Source organism: Camellia sinensis, chromosome 6, assembly GCF_055761805.1.
Source record: "Camellia sinensis isolate YWXY chromosome 6, ASM5576180v1, whole genome shotgun sequence".
Lineage (NCBI taxonomy): Eukaryota > Viridiplantae > Streptophyta > Magnoliopsida > Ericales > Theaceae > Camellia > Camellia sinensis.
Window position 1 is genome coordinate 152,339,710 of NC_138966.1, and position 20,414 is coordinate 152,360,123.

At 33.2% G+C, this 20,414-nt stretch overlaps 1 protein-coding gene across 1 annotated transcript; it reads left to right on the top strand.

Annotated features, from left to right (window-relative positions):
• LOC114267814 (putative UDP-N-acetylglucosamine--peptide N-acetylglucosaminyltransferase SEC) lies at positions 1-13,441 on the top strand. The gene is made up of 28 exons (XM_028208884.2): positions 1-571; positions 1,404-1,549; positions 1,700-1,798; positions 1,891-1,941; positions 3,977-4,093; positions 4,174-4,230; positions 4,620-4,739; positions 4,876-4,938; positions 5,031-5,109; positions 5,600-5,709; positions 5,808-5,861; positions 5,942-6,009; positions 6,147-6,249; positions 6,746-6,948; positions 7,057-7,153; positions 9,952-10,023; positions 10,130-10,206; positions 10,285-10,401; positions 10,490-10,574; positions 10,685-10,852; positions 11,182-11,292; positions 11,416-11,502; positions 11,592-11,719; positions 11,801-11,883; positions 12,058-12,163; positions 12,311-12,457; positions 12,716-12,836; positions 13,077-13,441. Exons 1-28 carry the CDS (start codon positions 382-384, stop codon positions 13,188-13,190), a joined length of 2,973 nt encoding a protein of 990 aa, XP_028064685.2. The 5' UTR covers positions 1-381; the 3' UTR covers positions 13,191-13,441.
• The last annotated feature ends 6,973 nt before the right edge of the window (positions 13,442-20,414 follow it).

Consider the following 20,414-nt stretch of genomic DNA (forward strand, 5'->3'; position numbering starts at 1 on the left):
ATATTCCACACACCCGTAGAGGGGACTACAAAGTGCTCGGCAGCTGGAGAAAAGAAGTTCGACGTTTAACGCAGTGACGACATTTCAACAAAAAAAAAAAGCGTTTCTCTCTCATCTCTTTAGCAAAAGAATCGGTGAACGGAAAGCCAGCAGAGACAGAGCAGAGTCGAGTATAAATAATATATATATATTATATATATATATGTCTGTCTAGAACCAGCGCTTTCCTGTAACATCTTCTCTTTCTTTTCCATTGTTTTCCCGTGCAATTTCGAATCTAATAACCATTCCTAAAATGGCACTGCGTTTCCTCACACTGTCGTAAAATTTTCCTTTGCTTTCTACAATCCCTGCTTTGTTAGATTTTCTCGGCAACCAATCATGCTTTCGCTGCAGAACGATCCTCGCCAACACCAACAGCAGCAACAATTCCAGCACCGGGAGCCTCAGATGCAGGTTTCTAGGGTTCCGTACAATGGAGATCAGCGTGATGAGTCCTTTGTTTTGCATTCCGAGTCTTCCTCGGCTTCCTCGAATCTCAATCTCTCGCAGCCGTTGGATCCCCGCGAAGGTTAAAATTTCCCCCTTTTTTTTTGTTGTTGATGTTTTGGGTTTAGGGTTTCACTCACGTTCTGTCTGTATGTATGTACGTATATGCGTGTGATGTGACTTTATTTGGAGAATTGTTCTTTTTTTTGGTTTGGGATTTGTTGGGTTTGCATAATTGATTACTCGAAAGGATGAAGGTTAAGACATACACTGTTGATCCCACTACTTTATTTAATTATTCAACCTTGTTTTGATGGTTTTTGTTTATCAGTCAGATGACAAGTTGTTTTGTAAGTTTCGTAAAGGCTGCTAAATTTAATTACTTGCTATTTTTGTTGTTGTTAACTCCTTGGTTGGTTGAGACACTGTGTATCTGATCTGCTTTTAATCGGACAAATCAAAGACAAGCTGGATTCCTTGTGAAAATTGGCTAAACATTGAGTTGAAAAGAGAGTTTTTCAAATTCCCTGTGCACCTTGTAGGGTTAAGTTATTGTTGTGATCTTGTTTCCTTACACAAAACAAGTTACATATATCGTAAAATTTAAGTTACATATTAATTTACACAAATTTAAAATTCTCTAATTTGCTAAAGAAATTTAAATTTTCATATATTGTATCACATACTGTATACATATAACTTAAGGTATGTATCGATTTCTCTCTAAAAATATTGAATCGTAAGATATGTATCCTGAATCATAATATATAAATTTGTTGTCTTGAAGTGTTGACTTATTCCTACCAAGGAAAAGAAGTCGAGAATTGATGGAGAATGACCACACTCTCCTTTAAACAACAATGGTCTTATGTAGTTAATTGCTGAGATTTTTATTTTATTTTTTCTTGACACAGTTGATGAGGACATGCTCTTGGCCCTTGCTCATCAGAATTACAAAGCTGGGAACTATAAGCAGGCATTGGAACATAGCGATGTTGTTTATGAAAGGAATCCACGGCGTACTGATAACCTACTTCTTTTGGGTGCTATTTATTATCAGGTTAGTATACCATTATTACATGTGTATAATTTGTTATTTCTACTTTTCTCCCTCTGGTTGACTGAGATTTATTTTTTGGGAGGATAATTAGTTGATTGTGCTGTCCATATGCACCTGAACGTGGTGGTATTATTATTATTTTTTTTGTAGTTGCATGATTTTGATATGTGTGTTGCGAAGAATGAAGCAGCTCTTAGAATTGACCCACATTTTGCTGAGTGCTATGGCAACATGGCAAATGCTTGGAAGGTAAGATATAAGCCTCTTTGGTGGCTGCAATTGTCGTTTTGGTGAGCTTATCAGGATCTAATATTTTTCATATGTGTTCTTTTTACTTGCAGGAAAAAGGAAACATTGATTTGGCAATCCAATATTATTTGATTGCCATTGAGGTTTGTAGACATTTGTCAACTTGGTTGTCTGGGTTCAACTATTTTAAGAGAACAAAAAACTCAATCAGTGTGTTTGGTTTGAGTTTTTTGAATTAAGTTTTTTGAAAATTGAGTTTTTTGGTTTTCGTATTTTTTTGTTTTTAGTGAATATTTTTAAATTTTAAACATTTTTTTACTTTTTTAGATGCACCTTACTTAGATGTATCTAAAAAGTAAAAAATTTGTAAAAAAATATTTTTAAAAATTAATAAATACATAAAAATACAAAAAATGTACTAAATTCTCTCTCTCTCTCTTTTTTTTTTTTTGTATTTTTGGTATTTAGTGAATTTTTAAAAGGTTTTTTAATTTTTTTTTTTTACTTTTTAGGTATATTTATGTTAGGTATGTCTAAAAATTTAAAAAATTGCTCAAAATATTAAAAAAATTCAGTAAAAACAAAAAAACACGGAAAATAAGAAAGTAAAATTTTTGAAAAAGTGTTTTTAAAAAATGATAACCAAGCATGTCTTTATCCACATACCTCCAAATTGCAAATAGTGTTTTCCACATATTCCACCATTCAAAAAATAGTTTTTGATGCCTTTCTTTTTATTTTTTTTATAAAATTTTTCTTATTAATAATTAAAAAAAGAGAAGAAAATTTTTTGCTTTCACTTAGGAACTTTTGTTGATACAATTTACGGCTATGAAGCATGGACACAAGACACAGCAATTTTCAAAAAAATAGGGACACAGACACGGACACGGCGGGGGACACGACAAATTTTATTTTATTCATTTTATATATTTTTATGTGTTATGTAGATTCATATTACATTTATCCTAAATTAAAATTAACAAACACTAATATAGTAACATTAATTGAATAAACATAACCATTACATTTAAACAAATTAATAGATCATCCATTGACAAAAAAATCACAAAAAAGTCATAATAAACGATAGCAAGAACTAAGACGAGAAGGGGAAAACATTTAACATTTAACAATATTTTTCACAAAAACACTAAATAAGAGGTAAAAGATTAAAAAAAAAAAAAAAAGCCTTGCTGCGTCCCATGCCGTGTCCCCATATGGACACGTGTCCCTGCCGTGTCCCCTACAAAAAAATCATTAAATTAAAAGGACACGCCATCTGGCGTGTTCCGTATGTGTCCTCGAGTCGGACACCGTCACGGCACTCATTTTGGAGTGTCCATGCTTCATAGATTACGGTGACACTACGGCCTTGTTTGGAAAGTGGGTTGGGCTAAAATAGCCCACTAAAAGACAAAATAGAAGAACAACCATCAAATCAGCTACATAAAAAAGCCAACCAATTTCCCAAACACAACTTTTTTAGCCAGACTAAAATAGCTAAAAACCCAAATAGCCAACTTCCCAAACAAAGGCCTACATTGCATTCAAATATGATACTTGTGACCATAGAGATTTGGGTTGTGTAACACAAATGAAACTGGACAACGAACTCTAAATTTCTTGAATTGTTTAACAAGTTTTTTTTTTTTTGGGTTGAATAATTGTTAACAAGTTCAAGAAGCTGCTAAGAGTATTTTTGAGATTAAGTAATATTCAATAGGCAACTAATGCACAATGTAGAAGAACATTGTCCACATTGAAAAAGAGTAAGATCAAACTCTACATTGATTAAGATATTAAAAGAATACATGGTCACTTGGGTTTAATTGATGCTTTAGCCCTTAATGGAATGAAATGGAAAATAGGATCACATATGCAACCTCAAATATCTGGTAAGACAATGAATCATTGAGGAAATTTTTAGTTAAAGATATATGTAAATTTTTTTGTCTAGGTAAGCTCCTTGCCTAAAGGACAATCATCAATTCATGATTCATAAAAGTAGGGTTTCAATTAAAAATAGAGACTTAAGTTTGATTCCTCTTATCTATCTATCAAAAATAAAAGTATGATTTTGATTAACAATTTGCTGTATGTTCAGATTTTCCCTTGGTAAGTGTCTTTGTAACTGCATGTGTGATAGACTTTTCTGGTAATATTTTTTTACTGCAGCTTCGACCGAATTTTGCTGATGCATGGTCTAATTTAGCTAGTGCATATATGCGGAAAGGAAGACTTAATGAGGCAGCTCGGTGTTGTCGCCAGGCTCTTTCATTAAACCCTCATTTGGTAGATTCTTATACAATTTTCAGTATGTTGTGTAGTTGAAACTTCTGATTTTAACTGTTGGATCCTATCCATTGTTGTAGGTTGATGCGCACAGTAACCTCGGGAATCTGATGAAAGCCCAAGGTTTAGTGCAAGAGGTGAAAAATTATCCTTTATGCCTTGCATGGTGTTAGTTGTTGTGTAAAATTGTGCGCTAAGGGGATGAAATATGTGGGATACCTTTTCATTACTTTGTTGATCAGTTTTGGAGTACATGACTGGATGCGACTACAGTTGTCCTGTCAGAAAAGGTCATGGCTGGGAGTATTTTGTGTCTGAAACAGACTTAATAGGCCTACCTGGGGCCCTTAACTTCTTAGCTTTATTTCTGCAGTCATGATGTTGACTGGAAGAATTGTGCAAGTGAAATCCCATATTTGGATTTGCATTTATTATTTTGGTTTCGCTCTGACTACTTTCACAGATATTTCAGATTGATTAACTTCTTTTACTTCTATGCTTAAATGGATTGAGTTATGTTTTCTAGGCATATAATTGCTACGTTGAGGCTCTCCGTATACAACCAAATTTTGCTATAGCATGGTCCAACCTTGCTGGCCTTTTCATGGAAGCAGGTGACCTTAATAGGTCTCTTCAGTATTACAAGGTAAGAAATAGTGGGTTTATATTATTTACGCTGGTTCGTCTGGGATTTAGTTTTTAAATTCATGCACCCTCATTTATGAAGGCTTGCTGAATATAGTATTGTTTAATTGTAATTGACCAAGTGTGCTTGTTTCCAGGAAGCAGTTAAGCTTAAACCGGCATTTCCAGATGCCTATCTGAACCTGGGAAGTGTTTACAAGGTAAGGTCTTATGTACTGTGCTAATAAGGTCGGGTAGCTGCAAATGCCAGGACAAGAATCTGGAGAACAAGTATTTCTTTTGCATTTTCCAGGCTTTGGGAATGCCTCAAGAGGCCATTGCGTGTTATCAGCGTGCTCTTCAATCGCGTCCAGACTATGCTATGGCTTATGGTGAGCATTATTATCTATATTATACATTTTTGTGAACATTTATGGACATGTGGTCCTTTTTAATTAAATTTATCCATGTGCCACATTAGTGTTTGTCCAGTGGAACTTGTGCTCCTAATTTTGAACCAATGGTGATTCTTATGGATGTGTTCCTACTTATAATTGTGTTAGGCAGATCTTAAGCAAGTTGACCTTGGGAAAGATAATGTCAATTAATTGGTGATTGTATCTTTAAGGGCATAATAGACAAATATGAAAGATCCAAATCCATGGCCTTAAGTAGTTCTAATTAGCTGTAGTTCTAAATGTATGAATGATTGATCAGTGTATGGCTGTATACTAATCACTTGAAATTTAATTCTATGGAACTGAAAGCACATAACTTAGTTCTTTACTTGTATTGAAAGTGCATAATATAGCAAGTATTTTGAGTGGATTTGTGGTTTCTTATCTCAGACTATAATGCCTTGCTGCAAAACAAATTGTGCAGGTAATTTGGCTAGTATATATTATGAGCAAGGGAAACTGGATATGGCGATACTCCACTATAAGCGAGCCATTGCTTGTGATGCTGCATTCTTGGAGGCATACAATAATTTGGTTGGCCCTCTGTATCTTTTTCTGCTGGATTCTTTCTTACAGTAAAGTAAATTTTCTTAAATTTTGATTTTTTTTTTTTTTGGTTTTGTTTTGGCAAGGGCAATGCACTGAAAGATGCTGGAAGGGTCGAGGAAGCGATTCCCTGCTACCATGTAAGTTTTATTTTACTGAAATGCTATTTTTTTTTTTGTTTCTTCACCACTATCTGATCAGGGTTCTTTGTTCTGCGAAGCAATGTCTGGCTTTGCAACCCAGCCATCCACAAGCACTTACTAACCTTGGAAATATATACATGGAATGGTATGCTTTTTTTTCCTTCAAGATATTGAGTTTCTTTTCATTTTGTATTTTTTCTTTGTCTGATGAATGGAGGTGCGTATGGAGTTCCCCATAAACATGCAAGTGGTTTCCAAGGAAGAGTTGTTCTGATCTTGCAGGAATATGATGACTGCTGCTGCACAATTTTATAAGGCAACATTATCTGTAACAACAGGACTTTCTGCCCCTTTCAACAACTTAGCGATAATCTACAAACAACAGGTAGTAGCAGTTTTGATCATCTCTCTCTCTCTCTGCCATTGTCCACCCCTACCCTTTGCACACAAATTTTGAAGGTGCTTGGATTTCAATATTAGCACCAAAAGTATGAACAGTGTACTTGTACAGTGACAAAGATCAAAAAGGCATTGCAGTGTTTGTCTGAGATTTTATTTCTTAGTTTTTGTTTCCTCATTGGAATAGTTTGATTTGCCTATATATATATGGCTCTCATGTAATGGCTTATCAGACTTGATTTGATGCTATTGACTGGGATTGTGCTCCATTATCTCTATTCTCTCTCTTTTTCTCAACGACTTAAATCTTCTTCTGTTCTTCTTTGCCATGCTGCTTTCTCGTGCTGCATCATTCGGAAAATAAAAAGTGATGCTGTTATTTTCTTTGGAAGGCATCATGATATTTCACATTTGCATTGCCCAGGTTTTGTGTTGCGTCATGACTTGTTTTCTTGTTTTTCCCTTTTTTGATCACAATGCAGGGTAATTACGCAGATTCTATATCTTGCTATAATGAAGTTCTCCGCATCGATCCGTTGGCAGCTGATGGACTTGTCAATAGGGGAAACACATACAAGGAGATTGGTAGGGTCAATGAAGCAATCCAAGACTACTTGCGTGCTATTGCCATTCGGCCAACCATGGCTGAAGCTCATGCAAATCTGGCATCAGCTTACAAGGATAGGTACACATTGTTTGTTGAGTGTTATGGGTACACTTATGCTGGACTTTGCCTTTGGTTTATGCATATAAATCTTTCATTTTTCAATTCTTGAATTTGGATCATTTGTAGTGGACATGTCGACGCAGCTATAAAAAGTTATAAGCAAGCATTGGTTTTGCGCCTTGATTTTCCAGAAGCAACTTGTAATCTTCTACACACATTACAGGTATGTCTTGATATGAAACATTAATTTGCAACGCCATCTTCATGTTTCTGTTCTATCTAGTATATAAACCTAGAAATGGGATTACATAGAAGGCACTTATCCAATGGATAAGGAAAGAGTATTTCATGCAATCTCTTCAAGCTATAGTTAACGTGGCTCTCAAAGTTGCACTGTCAAATGTAATGTATTGGCTTCTCACCCCTGGCCTGTTCTCATATAAGAACATGCCTGTTTGGGACAAAAACATTAATGTTATATGCTTTTGAAGCATACTTGTGTGGTCACATGTGATGTCTGTTATAGTTATCACCCTTTCACTTTTTTCCTGTTTTAATTATTTGTGAATTATCCAATATCACTGTCTCCTTAAAATTTATATTTTATTTTGTGAGTTGTTTCTTTTCACCTCTCTATTATCAGGTTAGTTACCCTATCACATAAACTTGCACAAAAATGGGGAGACATTTTGAGGTTTTATGGTTCATCAAATGGTTAAAATATAATCTATATTTGTCAAGGGTGGTTTTTCTAGAAACATGAAACTTGACATGACTTTAAAAAAGTTGACACCTAAAGAATGTGCTCCGTTTATAACAATACTGTTTTCTCTTTGACGAGGTGGTGTTTGTTTCTACTGCATGCAAGTTCTTGAGGATTATTATGGTGATGTTATGTACTAATTGGGCATTGTTTTTATGAATACAAACAAAAAATGCAAGGTAGTGTTTGGTTTGCTTTTCAAATCATGATTTGGATGAAACATGTTAACCAAACATATTTTTAAAATACAACGCAAAATTACTTTCAAAACTTCCGTCTCCTCTTATTTATTTTTTATATTACCTATCAATCAATCACTTTTTCTCTCTCATCTCTCCTCTCACATCCTCTCACATTCTATACATCAATAAAAAAAAAAAAAAAAATAAAAATAAAATTATGGATCATCCCAAAACTATTTTCAAAACTTATAACTAAACAAATATTTTCTTTTCAAATCATGATTCAAAAACTCAAAACACATCTTCACACTCAAATCATTATTCTAAAACTAAACCAAACGGATCCCAATGTTGTCATTGTTCTTTACTTTAAAATCCTAATCTAGGAAATCACACCCTTAGGTCAAGCCTGATATTTAAATACATTTAATTTCATCAGAACATTCAGTTTATCATTTTTGAGAAACTACTCTTGTAATAGTAATTGTTATTGCAACTAAACTCTCCTGCCTTCTTTTCCTTTGAAATGTTCATTTCTTCTCTCGGGGAGTTCTTGATGTTTGGATTCCACTATTTCGTCCTTCAAAATCATATTTTTCTTTTGTTGAAAATTTAGACTCCTGTATTTCTGAAGCTTTATTTAATTTGGAAGACCAAAGTGCTCCCCTTGAGTTAATTTTTTGGTTTGGTTTGGTTGGTTTCTTACAAGAGATTTAATTCCAATGAGGTGCTTCAAGTAAAGAGACCTCAGTCTTAATTGGCTATATTAAATATGAGTCAAATTCCCAGAATAACACTTGTTTGTAGAGTTTTTTTCGCACTCTTCCTCAGTAGGTATTTTTGTGTATCTCTATAGTGATGGCTTCCTTTTTGGTCCCTTGTGAGTTAAGATGATTTGATAATGGCTTTGGTTGAGAGAGTTCATGGTGGGACTGTAAGCAATGGCGGCCACATGAGGAAGGTGGTTACGGGAGGAGAAGCATTGGGTTGAGGGAGGAGCATAAGTGGCAGAGGGAGAGAAGCAATGATTGTCTGATGATAGAGTCTCTTCTTTGCGAAATCTCGTTATTCTCAGCGGCAATTGGAGGTGTTGGTATGGTTGATCATGGTGAGGTGCTGGTGAATCAAAAGGTCTATGGTTTTCGAGGTGATGATGGTTCAAAGGGGGAAGCTGTTTGGGGGTTTGATGGCAACAAGAGGTAGTTTGGGCTGGGTTATTTTGGGCCATTATGTGCTGGAAAAGGCAATTAGCTTTCTGTTGGGGTAGCCAAGGCCATATACTTTCAGAGGTGAAGGAATTTAAATGGACTGTTGGGCCAACAATAAGGTCATGGGCTTGAGGAGGTTTTGGAGGAAAGACTATTATTGAGCCAATTAATTCTTTCTGTTAATTTTGTGGTTTCTGTTAACTAAGAAATTTTGGTCGGGTTTTGCTAATGGTGGGAAAATATATTCAGGAATTAGGTGGGGATGCCCTTTGTTGATTGTGTTTAATTTGATTTCTTGGTATTATTGTATTTTCTTTTGATGACTACTTTTTGTGTTTGGTTTCGGGAAACTCTATTTTGTCGGTGAAACACCTGACCACCGTGTGTTGTTAGTATTTATATATTTTTTTGTAGCAAATTAATGACATATGGTATACAGTAGTAGGAAGGGAAAGACCTATATAATTTTTTGACGGTTGTACATTTTTTTTTTATGTCTTTTGTATTGTTTTGTTTTCTCTGTTTGTCTTTTTATTAGTGTGGTGCTTTTATTAAATCTGTTTCTGTGAATTTATCTCACAATGACGATTTGCAATTAATGACATAAATTCTTGAGATTGTTGAAAAATATTCTACTGCAGTTAAATATGTTGTTATTTGGACACATTTATCTTCATTCCATGCATCATGTATGTGGACAGCTGTCTTGAAAGCAGTTGAACTGTCGTATTCTCATTTAATTTTTATGTTGATTCTGTGTACTACTTGGGCCAATATGTTTTACCAATTTGTAGGTTGCATGATTATTTGAGTGTTGAGATTGATCTTGCTGAAACTTAACTTTTTTACATTTTGATTTTGTGTTTAGTGTGTTTGTGATTGGGATGTGCGCGATAAGATGTTCATTGAAGTTGAAGGGATACTTCGGAGGCAGATAAAGGTTTCAGTGTATCTGTTTTATTTATTCTCCTTTTAAAAGATGATATCTAATATTGTTTGTTGTTATTATTGTTTACTGACTGGTAATATTTAATACCTCTTTTCAGATGTCTGTTATTCCAAGTGTGCAGCCATTCCATGCCATAGCCTATCCTCTTGATCCAGTGCTTGCATTGGAAATTAGGTGATTATCAAGTTTGGTAGTTATGACATTAAGAGTGACTTTTATATAATATCTTAGTTGTTTCCTTTGTTCCTGTAGTCGTAAATATGCTTCACATTGCTCTGTGATTGCTGCCCGTTACTCACTTCCTTCATTCAATCATCCTTCACCATTACCCATAAGAGGCGGGGGTAGGAATGGCCGGTTAAGAATTGGGTAAATTTTTGAAACCCTATTTTTTCACTTATAATTTTAATTACTGAATGAAAATTAAGAACTTATGTTAACTGTTTCCTTGTTTCAGATATGTCAGCAGTGACTTCGGTAACCATCCGCTATCACATCTTATGGGCTCAGTATTTGGCATGCATAATAGAGAAAATGTTGAGGTGTGCAAATTCGGACTGGTTTTCTCTTGAAGCTATTATTCTACTTAAAAACTTTAAAATCTGTCACTTTGGTGTTTTATGCACACAGGAAGTAACAAAATGTGTTGCAGGTGTTCTGCTATGCTTTGAGTCCAAATGATGGCACTGAGTGGAGGCTACGTATCCAGTCAGAGGCAGAGCACTTTGTAGATGTGTCTTCTATGTCATCTGATATGATTGCTAGGATGATTAATGATGATCAAATACAAATCCTTGTGAACCTTAATGGTTATACCAAGGTATTTTATTGTCCTAATTTGTCTGTTTGTTTTGTTTTTGTTTTGCTGGGGTAACAATTTGCCTATCTTATTATGTAGTAATTATTCAGTTTTCTTGCATTATATTTAATTTGGTTAAAGTAAATTATGAGTTTGTTTTTGACCCACTGTATTTCTCAGTTTAAATGTTGGATTAGCTTTTGTGTGAACAAATTTTGTCGTGGTTCTTGTGTTCTGCCTCTTACCAAAAAATATATATATATATATATTTTGGGGTTACAAATCCTTGTGTTCTGCCCCTTATCCAAATTATGGATTAATCTTGTGGCACTCATTTGTTAATCGTGCAGGGGGCTAGAAATGAAATATTTGCCATGCAGCCTGCTCCTATCCAGGTTTCATATATGGGATTTCCTGGAACAACAGGAGCATCTTACATACATTATTTGGTCACTGACGAGGTTAGAAATTGAAAATTTGTATATTATGATAATTATATCCTCAACTTGGATCTTTAATTATCAGTTTGATAATTATATCCGCAACTTGGATCTCTAATTATCAATTTGATAATTTTGTGGCAGTTTGTTTCACCTACATGTTTATCGAACATTTACTCTGAGAAGCTTGTCCATCTGCCGCATTGTTACTTCGTAAATGATTATAAGCAGGTTAATATTTGAACCCTCAAACCTGTTTTATTTTGTGAAACGAGTTTTAATTTTATGGCAAACTCATTATTTCATACGACTGTTACCAGAAAAATCGCGATATATTGGATCCAAGCTGCACTCCCAAGCGTTCAGATTATGGATTGCCAGAGGACAAATTTATATTTGCTTGTTTCAATCAGCTGTACAAGATGGACCCTGAAATTTTCGTAACTTGGTAATCTCTGAGTGAGTCTTGTTACTAGTTCATGTACTATCTGGCTCAATACTAAATCAATTCCGCTTAAAACTGTATCAGGTGCAATATACTCAAGCGTGTGCCCAATAGTGCACTTTGGCTTCTCAGATTTCCAGCAGCAGGCGAGATGAGACTTCGGACATGTATGTGATGTATTTTATGGTGTTACATATACATTATTTAAACGTGTGGTTGACTTTCTTTTTCCCTTGATAACCAAAATTCACGCTTTTAATTTTCTTATTAGTTTATATTTCATTTTTTCCCGTTTCTGATATAGAAGTTGAAATTATCTAAAATGGTTTCATTTTGTCCAGATGCTGCTGCAGAGGGGGTGCAACCAGAGCAAATTATTTTCACAGATGTTGCCATGAAAAACGAACATATCAGACGGAGTTCTTTGGCAGATCTATTCCTTGACACGTATATAAACAATACCTGTTTGCCAATTTCTAGATTGTCAAACCTGCAGTTTATTGATTGCCTACAATGTGCAAAGCTGTCTACTGCTTTGAGTTTAGTGATTATACCCATCACTTCAAGTTTTGCGTAATTTCTTTTGTTTTGTAGGCCATTATGCAATGCCCACACAACGGGCACAGATATACTTTGGGCTGGTCTGCCTATGGTGACCCTTCCCCTCGAGAAAATGGCAACTAGAGTCGCTGGTTCACTTTGTCTGGCCACTGGAGTTGGGGAGGAGATGATTGTCAACAGGTAGGTATTTTGAGTGCATTGAAAAACACGAGTTTTTGCTCAACTGGCTTAGAATGTAAATGTATAGTTGTTAGGATCACTTATAGTGTGACAATGGGTCACACTGTAGTGTGAGCCCTTCCTGCCCCAGCATTAGAGTTTGGGCTGCCTCCCTCTATCTCTGGTGGTGATGGATCTGCCTTTTAAACAAATTTCATTTGCGGACTTTCTCTGGTTTGCTGTTGATTGCTAACTTCTTGTTTTTGGTATATAATGAAGCATGAAAGAGTATGAAGAGAAGGCAGTATCTTTGGCACTAAATCGCTCAAAGCTTCAGGATCTTACCTACAGACTCAAAGCAGTCCGTTTGACTTGCCCTCTATTTGATACGACACGTTGGGTGAGTTAACAAATATTTTGTAATTGCTTTGTGAGTTTTAAGCATTTGATACCTTTTTTGTGTTGGGCAATGGAGTATACAAATTCGTGCAGTGGCATCTTTCAACTGTTTACTTATTATGCTCAGCATTAGCTCAATGCGTTAGCAGTATCCTAAATGTCGTCTTACCTATGGTTTACTCATACTATATCCAAAATGTATTCAGATTTGGGAACGGTTATGACATTGTGTTGTATCCAGGTGAGGAATCTTGAGAGAGCATATTTCAAGATGTGGAATTTGTATTGCTCTGGCCAACATCCACAGGCCTTTAAAGTGACGGAGAATGATTCAGAATATCCATATGATGGATAGAAAAGTAAATAAGAGAGATGGGAATGTAGATATAAGCAAAAAGAGAATGTAAAGTGGTTACTTGTAAGGTTATATTGGTTGATTTGGGAGAGATGTTATTGTCCTTTGGGTAGTACTGTCTGTGTGGGCAGCATATGCATATGCACATATGCAGCTGTTAGTTGAATTTACTCACTTTGATTACTTGCAACAAAGTAATTTGTGGAGAATGCAATTTGCATTGCAAATGACTAAGCATGCAATTCTCTTTACATGCCTTGCAACTCAATTCTCTTTACATGCCTTGCATTACGCACTTTCGTTGTTCTACCTCTGTTGGATCTTTCGTTAACGCAGATGATTGAACTCTTGCAAAGAAGCACACGCATGAAACAGATTAGAGGATAGTTGTCTCTCTCTCTCTCTGTGTGTGCACATGCACGCTGCATGATTTTTTTTGTTCTAAAATGACACTCAATAGTTGTTGATTGTGTCTTCAACATTTAGACACGTTTCTATTTTTAGATTTTTTTAAGTTCCCTGGATTGAAGATTTTGTTGATAACAGAAAGAAATAGTGAGAAATTGCCGTCGCTGTTTGGGTGGCTGCAGATGTGATAAACTCTGAAAAATGAGAATAATTAGTTATAAAAAGAAGAAATCTTTTAAAATCTAGATATTCAAATTTAATTTTTGATTCCAATTCTTTTAAACTGACTCTAGATTTAAAAGCGTAGCGGGAGTAAAATTTGAGTTTAAAAAAAAAATTGACCCATATATTTATTCTCTCTTATGTTTTTGCTTATCCAAACACAACTAAAAAGCACAATCATTATTTTTCTGTTAAAGAAGAAAATTTTGTTGAAATTGAAACAGAAAAAGCAGCAAAGAAAATGTTCCAACTCGTTTCAAATAATTTAGTCATCCAAAAGGTACACCAAGTCTTAGGCCTCGTTTGGGAATAGGCTAATTTAGTAATTTTTTAGCTATTTGGCTAAAATATGAGCTAAAAAAAACTAGTATGTTTGGGATGACTTTTTGGCTTTTACAAAAAGATGTGTAAAAAGTAGAGAGAAAAGAGAATCTTTGACTTTTTGGTATGGGTTGTTGGTTTTTTGACTAATTTAATAATTTTTTGACTTTTTAATTAAAAAGGAGGGTTTCCAAACGAAGCTTAGTTTTATGAGTGTAAAAAATGATAATGAAGGTTGAATTTTTAGTTCTCACTTTTCTGGTTTTTTTTTTTTTGGGGTCTTTTCCTTCATCAATATTTGATCCAAATAAACAGAATCGTAAAACATCTCAACACTGTTTCTCATGAAGCTTAATAATTGCCCATAATAACGTAAGAATCGGAGTAATCATAAGCTACATTCACTTTTATTATTCATTCCGTCCCAATTTTTTGTCTTAGAAAATCTAATTTATTAAAATGACATGTAATTATTATATTGTAATTATTATATTTTAATTAGTAGTATTACATACATCAATTAATATACTAACATATGTTATGATATTATTATTGACTCTACTTATTATACAAATTATAAATATCCAAATCATGTAGAACTATGTCACATTATTTATTAGTATACTACGTGATATACCAATTAATGCATATAGTATTATTTTATTTTAATTCAAATTTTGAAATGTTTTTTCTACTACTACCCTTTTATTTAAATTTTAAAATATGTTTATAATGATTTATAAGAGATTATTTTAAAAATAAAATAAAATTTAGTCTCTTAAAATAAAAAATAAATAAATATTTCAGAACAGATTAAAATAAAGAGATAAATCAATAAAATAAGACGAAAGGAATATATATTATTGTTTTTGTCACAACCGCACCACAGAGCTCCCACCCACTTGCACACCGTCACAAGCATACACCCAAACACAAAAATCAAAATCATAAAACAGAGAGAGAGAGAGAAACCAGGGATGGCAACGGGGTTAACGAGGGTGGATATTAATTTTTTATTCCTATTTTTTTATAATAATTTTTTTTATACTTCATTTTTCATTCTCTATGGGTATTACCTTGCCTATTTTTTAATAGGTTTGGATTTTTTTTAACTCACTTTAATCTCTATTTTTATTTTATTTTTATTTTTTATATTTAATGTTAACAATCATTTTTTTTTCAAGGTTCACAACAAAAGCTAAATATACCTTCAATCTTTTTTTCTTTCTTTTTTAATATATTTAATGTTAACAACTTTTTTGTTTGTTTTTTTTTTTTTTTTTTAAGGTTCACAACAAAAACTAAATATACCTTTAATCTTTTTTCTTTCTTTTTTAATATATTTAATGTTAACATTTTTTTTAAAGGTTTTAGTTAAATATACCTTCAATCTTTTTTTCTTTCTTTTTTAATATATTTAATGTTAACAACTTATTTTTTTATTTTTTTAAGGTTCACAACAAAAGCTAAATATATATTCAATCTTATTTTATTTTATTTGGTTCAACAACAAAATCAAATACACATTAATTAATTAATTAAAAAGTTTGTTTTATAATAATCAAATATATAATTTTGAGACAATCAAATAAGTTTTAGTAATTAAAAAAAATGTAAAAAAACATGAAAGATTAAAAAAAAATTACAGCCATCTCTCTCTCACTCTCACTCTCACTCTCACTCTCTCCTCTACATGTTATAAGAACCTGTTTACAATGTTATAAGAGCCTGTTTGAAGAAATAAAATGTGAAAGAACCTGTTTGAAGAAAGTGTTATAAGACCCATATTAAATTGCGTCAGGGCATAAATAAGGAATTGTTTGTTGATCTCTTAGCCACATACATTTTAGACATTAAACCATAGAATAATGCTTGGGACCCCCTTTTGGGGTCACCCCCTCACCCCCCCTTTGCCACGTGGCGGTTGGTGATTGGAGGAGCAAGAAAAAAAAGAAAAAGAAAAAGAAAATGTAACCAATGAGAGAGAGAGGAGGTCAAAGGGGGTGGAGGGAAAATGGGGGATGAATCATTGTTGTAAACCATATTTCTCTTAGTAAATTTGAACCATTCATTTTAATTTATCTAAAATCTAATTATACCTTTTAACAAATCTGAACCACTCATTTTAAGATATCTATGCCTTATCACACCCAATCCATCCTCCATCTTCTTCCTTTAGTCGCCCACGAATTTTGTTGTTTGTTACTTTTAAAAAACAAAAAATATTTTTTCAATTAAATTTTTACTAATTTCACAATACCATCACCACTATTCTCACCTTCACTATCACGCTACCATCACCATAGCCACTACCATCATCACTGCGGCCATCACCTCACCATTATGTCACAATCTTTACTTTCACCTTCGTTCCATCACCACCACCACCAAATATAAAAAAATATATTTTTAATTTTTTTTTATAAAAAATATTTTTCATTAAAAAATATTTTCTATCTAAATAAATGAAGCATAACATTGGGAAACAAGCTGATTTCAGTTAAATCTGTTCATAACTAAGAAAAATTCTTTTATTTTAAAAAAAATTATTTAGTAAGACTTTGTATCCCCTTTTTGTTTTTTCAGCAAATAAATCTTTGTACCTATCCTTTCTAACCAATCACGACTCATGCTTGTTTCGATTCTCTACAATTTTTTTATTTTCAAATACATTCATATATATATATATATATATGTTGTATAAATTGTGTGATAACATAAAACAAATAGATTCATACTCGTTAATTGAAATTTCTGAAAATTACAATACATAACAAAATAAAATAACATAGAAAAACAAACCGAAACCTGCATTAGACAGTGTCCTTAATTTTTTTAAATAAATTAAAAAAATTCTAGATATGCATAAAATTTGACAAGAATAATGTGACAATATTAATTAATGTGTATTTGATTTTATTATTGAGCCAAATAAAATAAAATAAGATTGAATGTATATTTAACTTTGGTTGTAAATCTTAAAAAAAAAAAAAAATGGTTGTGAACCTTAAAAAATAAAAAAAATAAAAAATAAAAAAAAGATTAAATGTATATTTAGCTTTGGTTGTGAATCTTAAATTTTTTTTTTAAAAAAATGATTGTGAACCTTAAAAATAAAAAAATAATAAAAAAAAAGATTGGAGATATATTTAGCTTTGGTTGACGATCTTAAAAAAAAAAAAAAAAAATTTGGTTGTGAACCTGAATAAATAAATAAATAAATAAAAGAAAAAAGATTGAATGTATATTTAGTTTTGGTTGTGAATCTTAAAAAAAAAAAGAAAGAAAAAATTAGTGGGTACCCATCCTCAACCCATCCCCTGTGGATATTTAAAGAATATCACACACCCTACACAATGGATAAAAAAAAATGGAAAAAACCCATGTATTTGGGTTGGGTCTCCATAGATACCCACAGAGCGAGGGTGGTGTTTGGACACGTAAGTAGGAGGGGGTGTATGAGGTGGCAACATGAGCGGCGTGCTGCGTCTTAGCAAAACAGTAATAATAGAGACTCCACAAAATACAACGCCACAACTCTTAAAATGATTTCAATTATTATGTCACTGTCAGACATAACTCTTAATTTTTTTTTTCAACACATCAATGATCAATATGTCAATAGAGATTATAGGGGTCATGGAATCCTCCTTTGTGGGGACTAAACATTTTCCTTAGCAAAATGAAGGACTCTTTCTCTCTCTGATAGGTATATATATATATATATAGAGAGAGAGAGATATATATATATATATATATAGAGAGAGAGAGAGAGAGAGAGAGAGAGAGAGAGAGAGAGAGAGAGAGAGAGAGAGAGAGAGAGAGAGAGAGAGAGGGGCATGGCTTCCATTTTGTCTTTTTTCCATTTTTGCTCTTCTCATTTAAAAAAAAAAAAATTACAAATCAGTTGAGAATTCACAAAATATTTACAAACTCAAAAAAAATTTATAATTTTAATTATTAACGTTGATAATATTTATCACTAATTTGATTTTTTTTTTTTTTTGAAAATCTATACTGAATTATAATTTTTTTGAAAGGATATTTTGGACTAATTTGCATAAATTAGACTAAATCCCTATACTCAGAACAAATTTTTCAAAACAAAATTTAAACTTTACGATCAGTCACCCTATAATCCAAAGAATTTTGTTGATAAAAGAAATCAAACATGAGACCTTCGAAGGAGCAAAACTCCTAATCTTAGGTCTCATCTATATTAGATCTTTTGTTCTCCTCAACTTTGATTTTTAACTTATAATTATTAATTTTTTGAGCTTATCTAAAAACGGTAGTGTAAAATTGGCTATGATCATTGTTTTTGTCAATTTTGTGTTCGTTTGGGATGCTCAATTGGGGCTAAAATAGTCATAAAAATAAAATAGGCTATTTTAACAAAATAGGACAAAATGTCACATCTAATTCATAATTATTTTATTTTTTTTTCTCACAAAAGTCAAAAAAGTCAAAAAGCCTATCCCAAACAAAACTTTTTAGTCCCAGACTAAAATAACCAAAAATTCAAAAAGGCAACCCACATACCAAACAAGCTTTGTTGTTTTTGATCTACAAATTTACAAATGGGAATTTATAATGGATTTATTATAGAGAAATTATAATGTATTTATCTTTCTTTATAGAAAAAATGTAGTGTCAACATTAGAATCCGGATTGTTGGTCGCCCTTCCCTGTCGCCTTCCCCTGTCGCCCCCAAAACGACGTCGTTTTGGTGGCAAATTTTCAAAAAAAAAAAACGTAGAGAAGAGGGAGGAAGGAGAGGAAGAGGGAGAGGGAGTAAGGAGGGAGGAGGGAGGAGGAGGAGGAGGAGGAGGAGGGGAAGGGCCGGACTGGAGGGGGCCATAAATACAGGGGAGGAGGAGGAGGAGGTGGAGACGGGTCGGAAGGCGGAGGTGACGGCGGTCGCAGGTGTTTCGACTGCTGCGACCTGCGACGGCGGCGAGGGACGAGGACGGCGAGCTCGCAGCCTCCTCCTCCTCCTCCTCCCTCCTTCCTCTCTCTCCCTCTTCCTCTCCTTCCTTCCTCTTCTCTGCGTTTTTTTTTTTGGAAAATTTGCCCCCAAAACGACGTCGTTTTGGGGGCGATAGGGGAAGGCGACAGGGGAAGGCGACGGGTGATCCGCATTCGTCAACATTATACAAAAAAGAAGTTGTGGCAAATTTGATTCTGTCAAATCTTATATCAAATTAAGTAAAAAAACTAGGAATTTACATGTCATTGGAGCTTATATGTGTCTAGTTTTGTGTAAGGAAAAAATTTGCATTAACAAAGATTTTAGCTTACCAAAGTCAAAAATTGTTGGGGGAAGAGAATCAAATCGCAGTCCAAATATGAAAAAAACAAATACAAAGATATTACACACTAGTGTTAAAGTAATTTATTTATTTTTTAATGAATTACATCTTAATATTGGTATTTATAATCTTTTATTACAAAAATTGACGCATTAAAGTCAGAAGTAACTTAAAAATGTATACAAATGTAAATAAAAATACTTATATAAAGTTCAAATTATACTGATCTGTCTAAAAAAAATAAAAAAATTATAGTCAATTTATAATTTTCGAAAAAATTGCATTAACTGTAGTCCAAACAAAATGATGGAAACATTGAAGTAATGGTGGTCCATTCTCTCTCCTCATCTTACACCTCTATTGCAGAAGCTCTTATGATCAAACAGAGCTTACCACCCTCTCTCTCTATGAGAAAAATCTCTGAATTGTTTTTTTTTTTTTGGGGGGGGGTGTAATTTCTGAATTGAATCTTTGCAAGTTCATTCCAAACAAATGAATCTCTTATGCCTTTTTGCTAAATAAATGGACATAAAATGCATCCTCTATTGCCAAAACTCCGAGTGAATAGAGATCTAATCATATAGGTGGTATTTATAAAGTAGTCTTTACGATTATAAAATTTAAAATTATTAAATTACAAGAATTAAAATAAATTATAAATATGTTTGATGTAATTTTTTATAAATAGTTAAAAAAAAATGAGAAATTATTCAATGTTTCAAGAGTACCACATCATTACTACTATGTGGTGCTCCATGCAAATAAGAGTATGCCACTCAAGCGTTTGGTTTTGTTAAGAATACTTTTAAGATGAGCTTGGATTACAATTTTGTGAATGTATTCTTTGTTTTGAGCTTCTCAGGGTTGTATTGTATGTCCACACCCATACCTATAGTAGTATTTTATTTGGGCATCTTCAATTCTTATTTTTTTACTTGCATCAAATTTAAATTTCATAAAA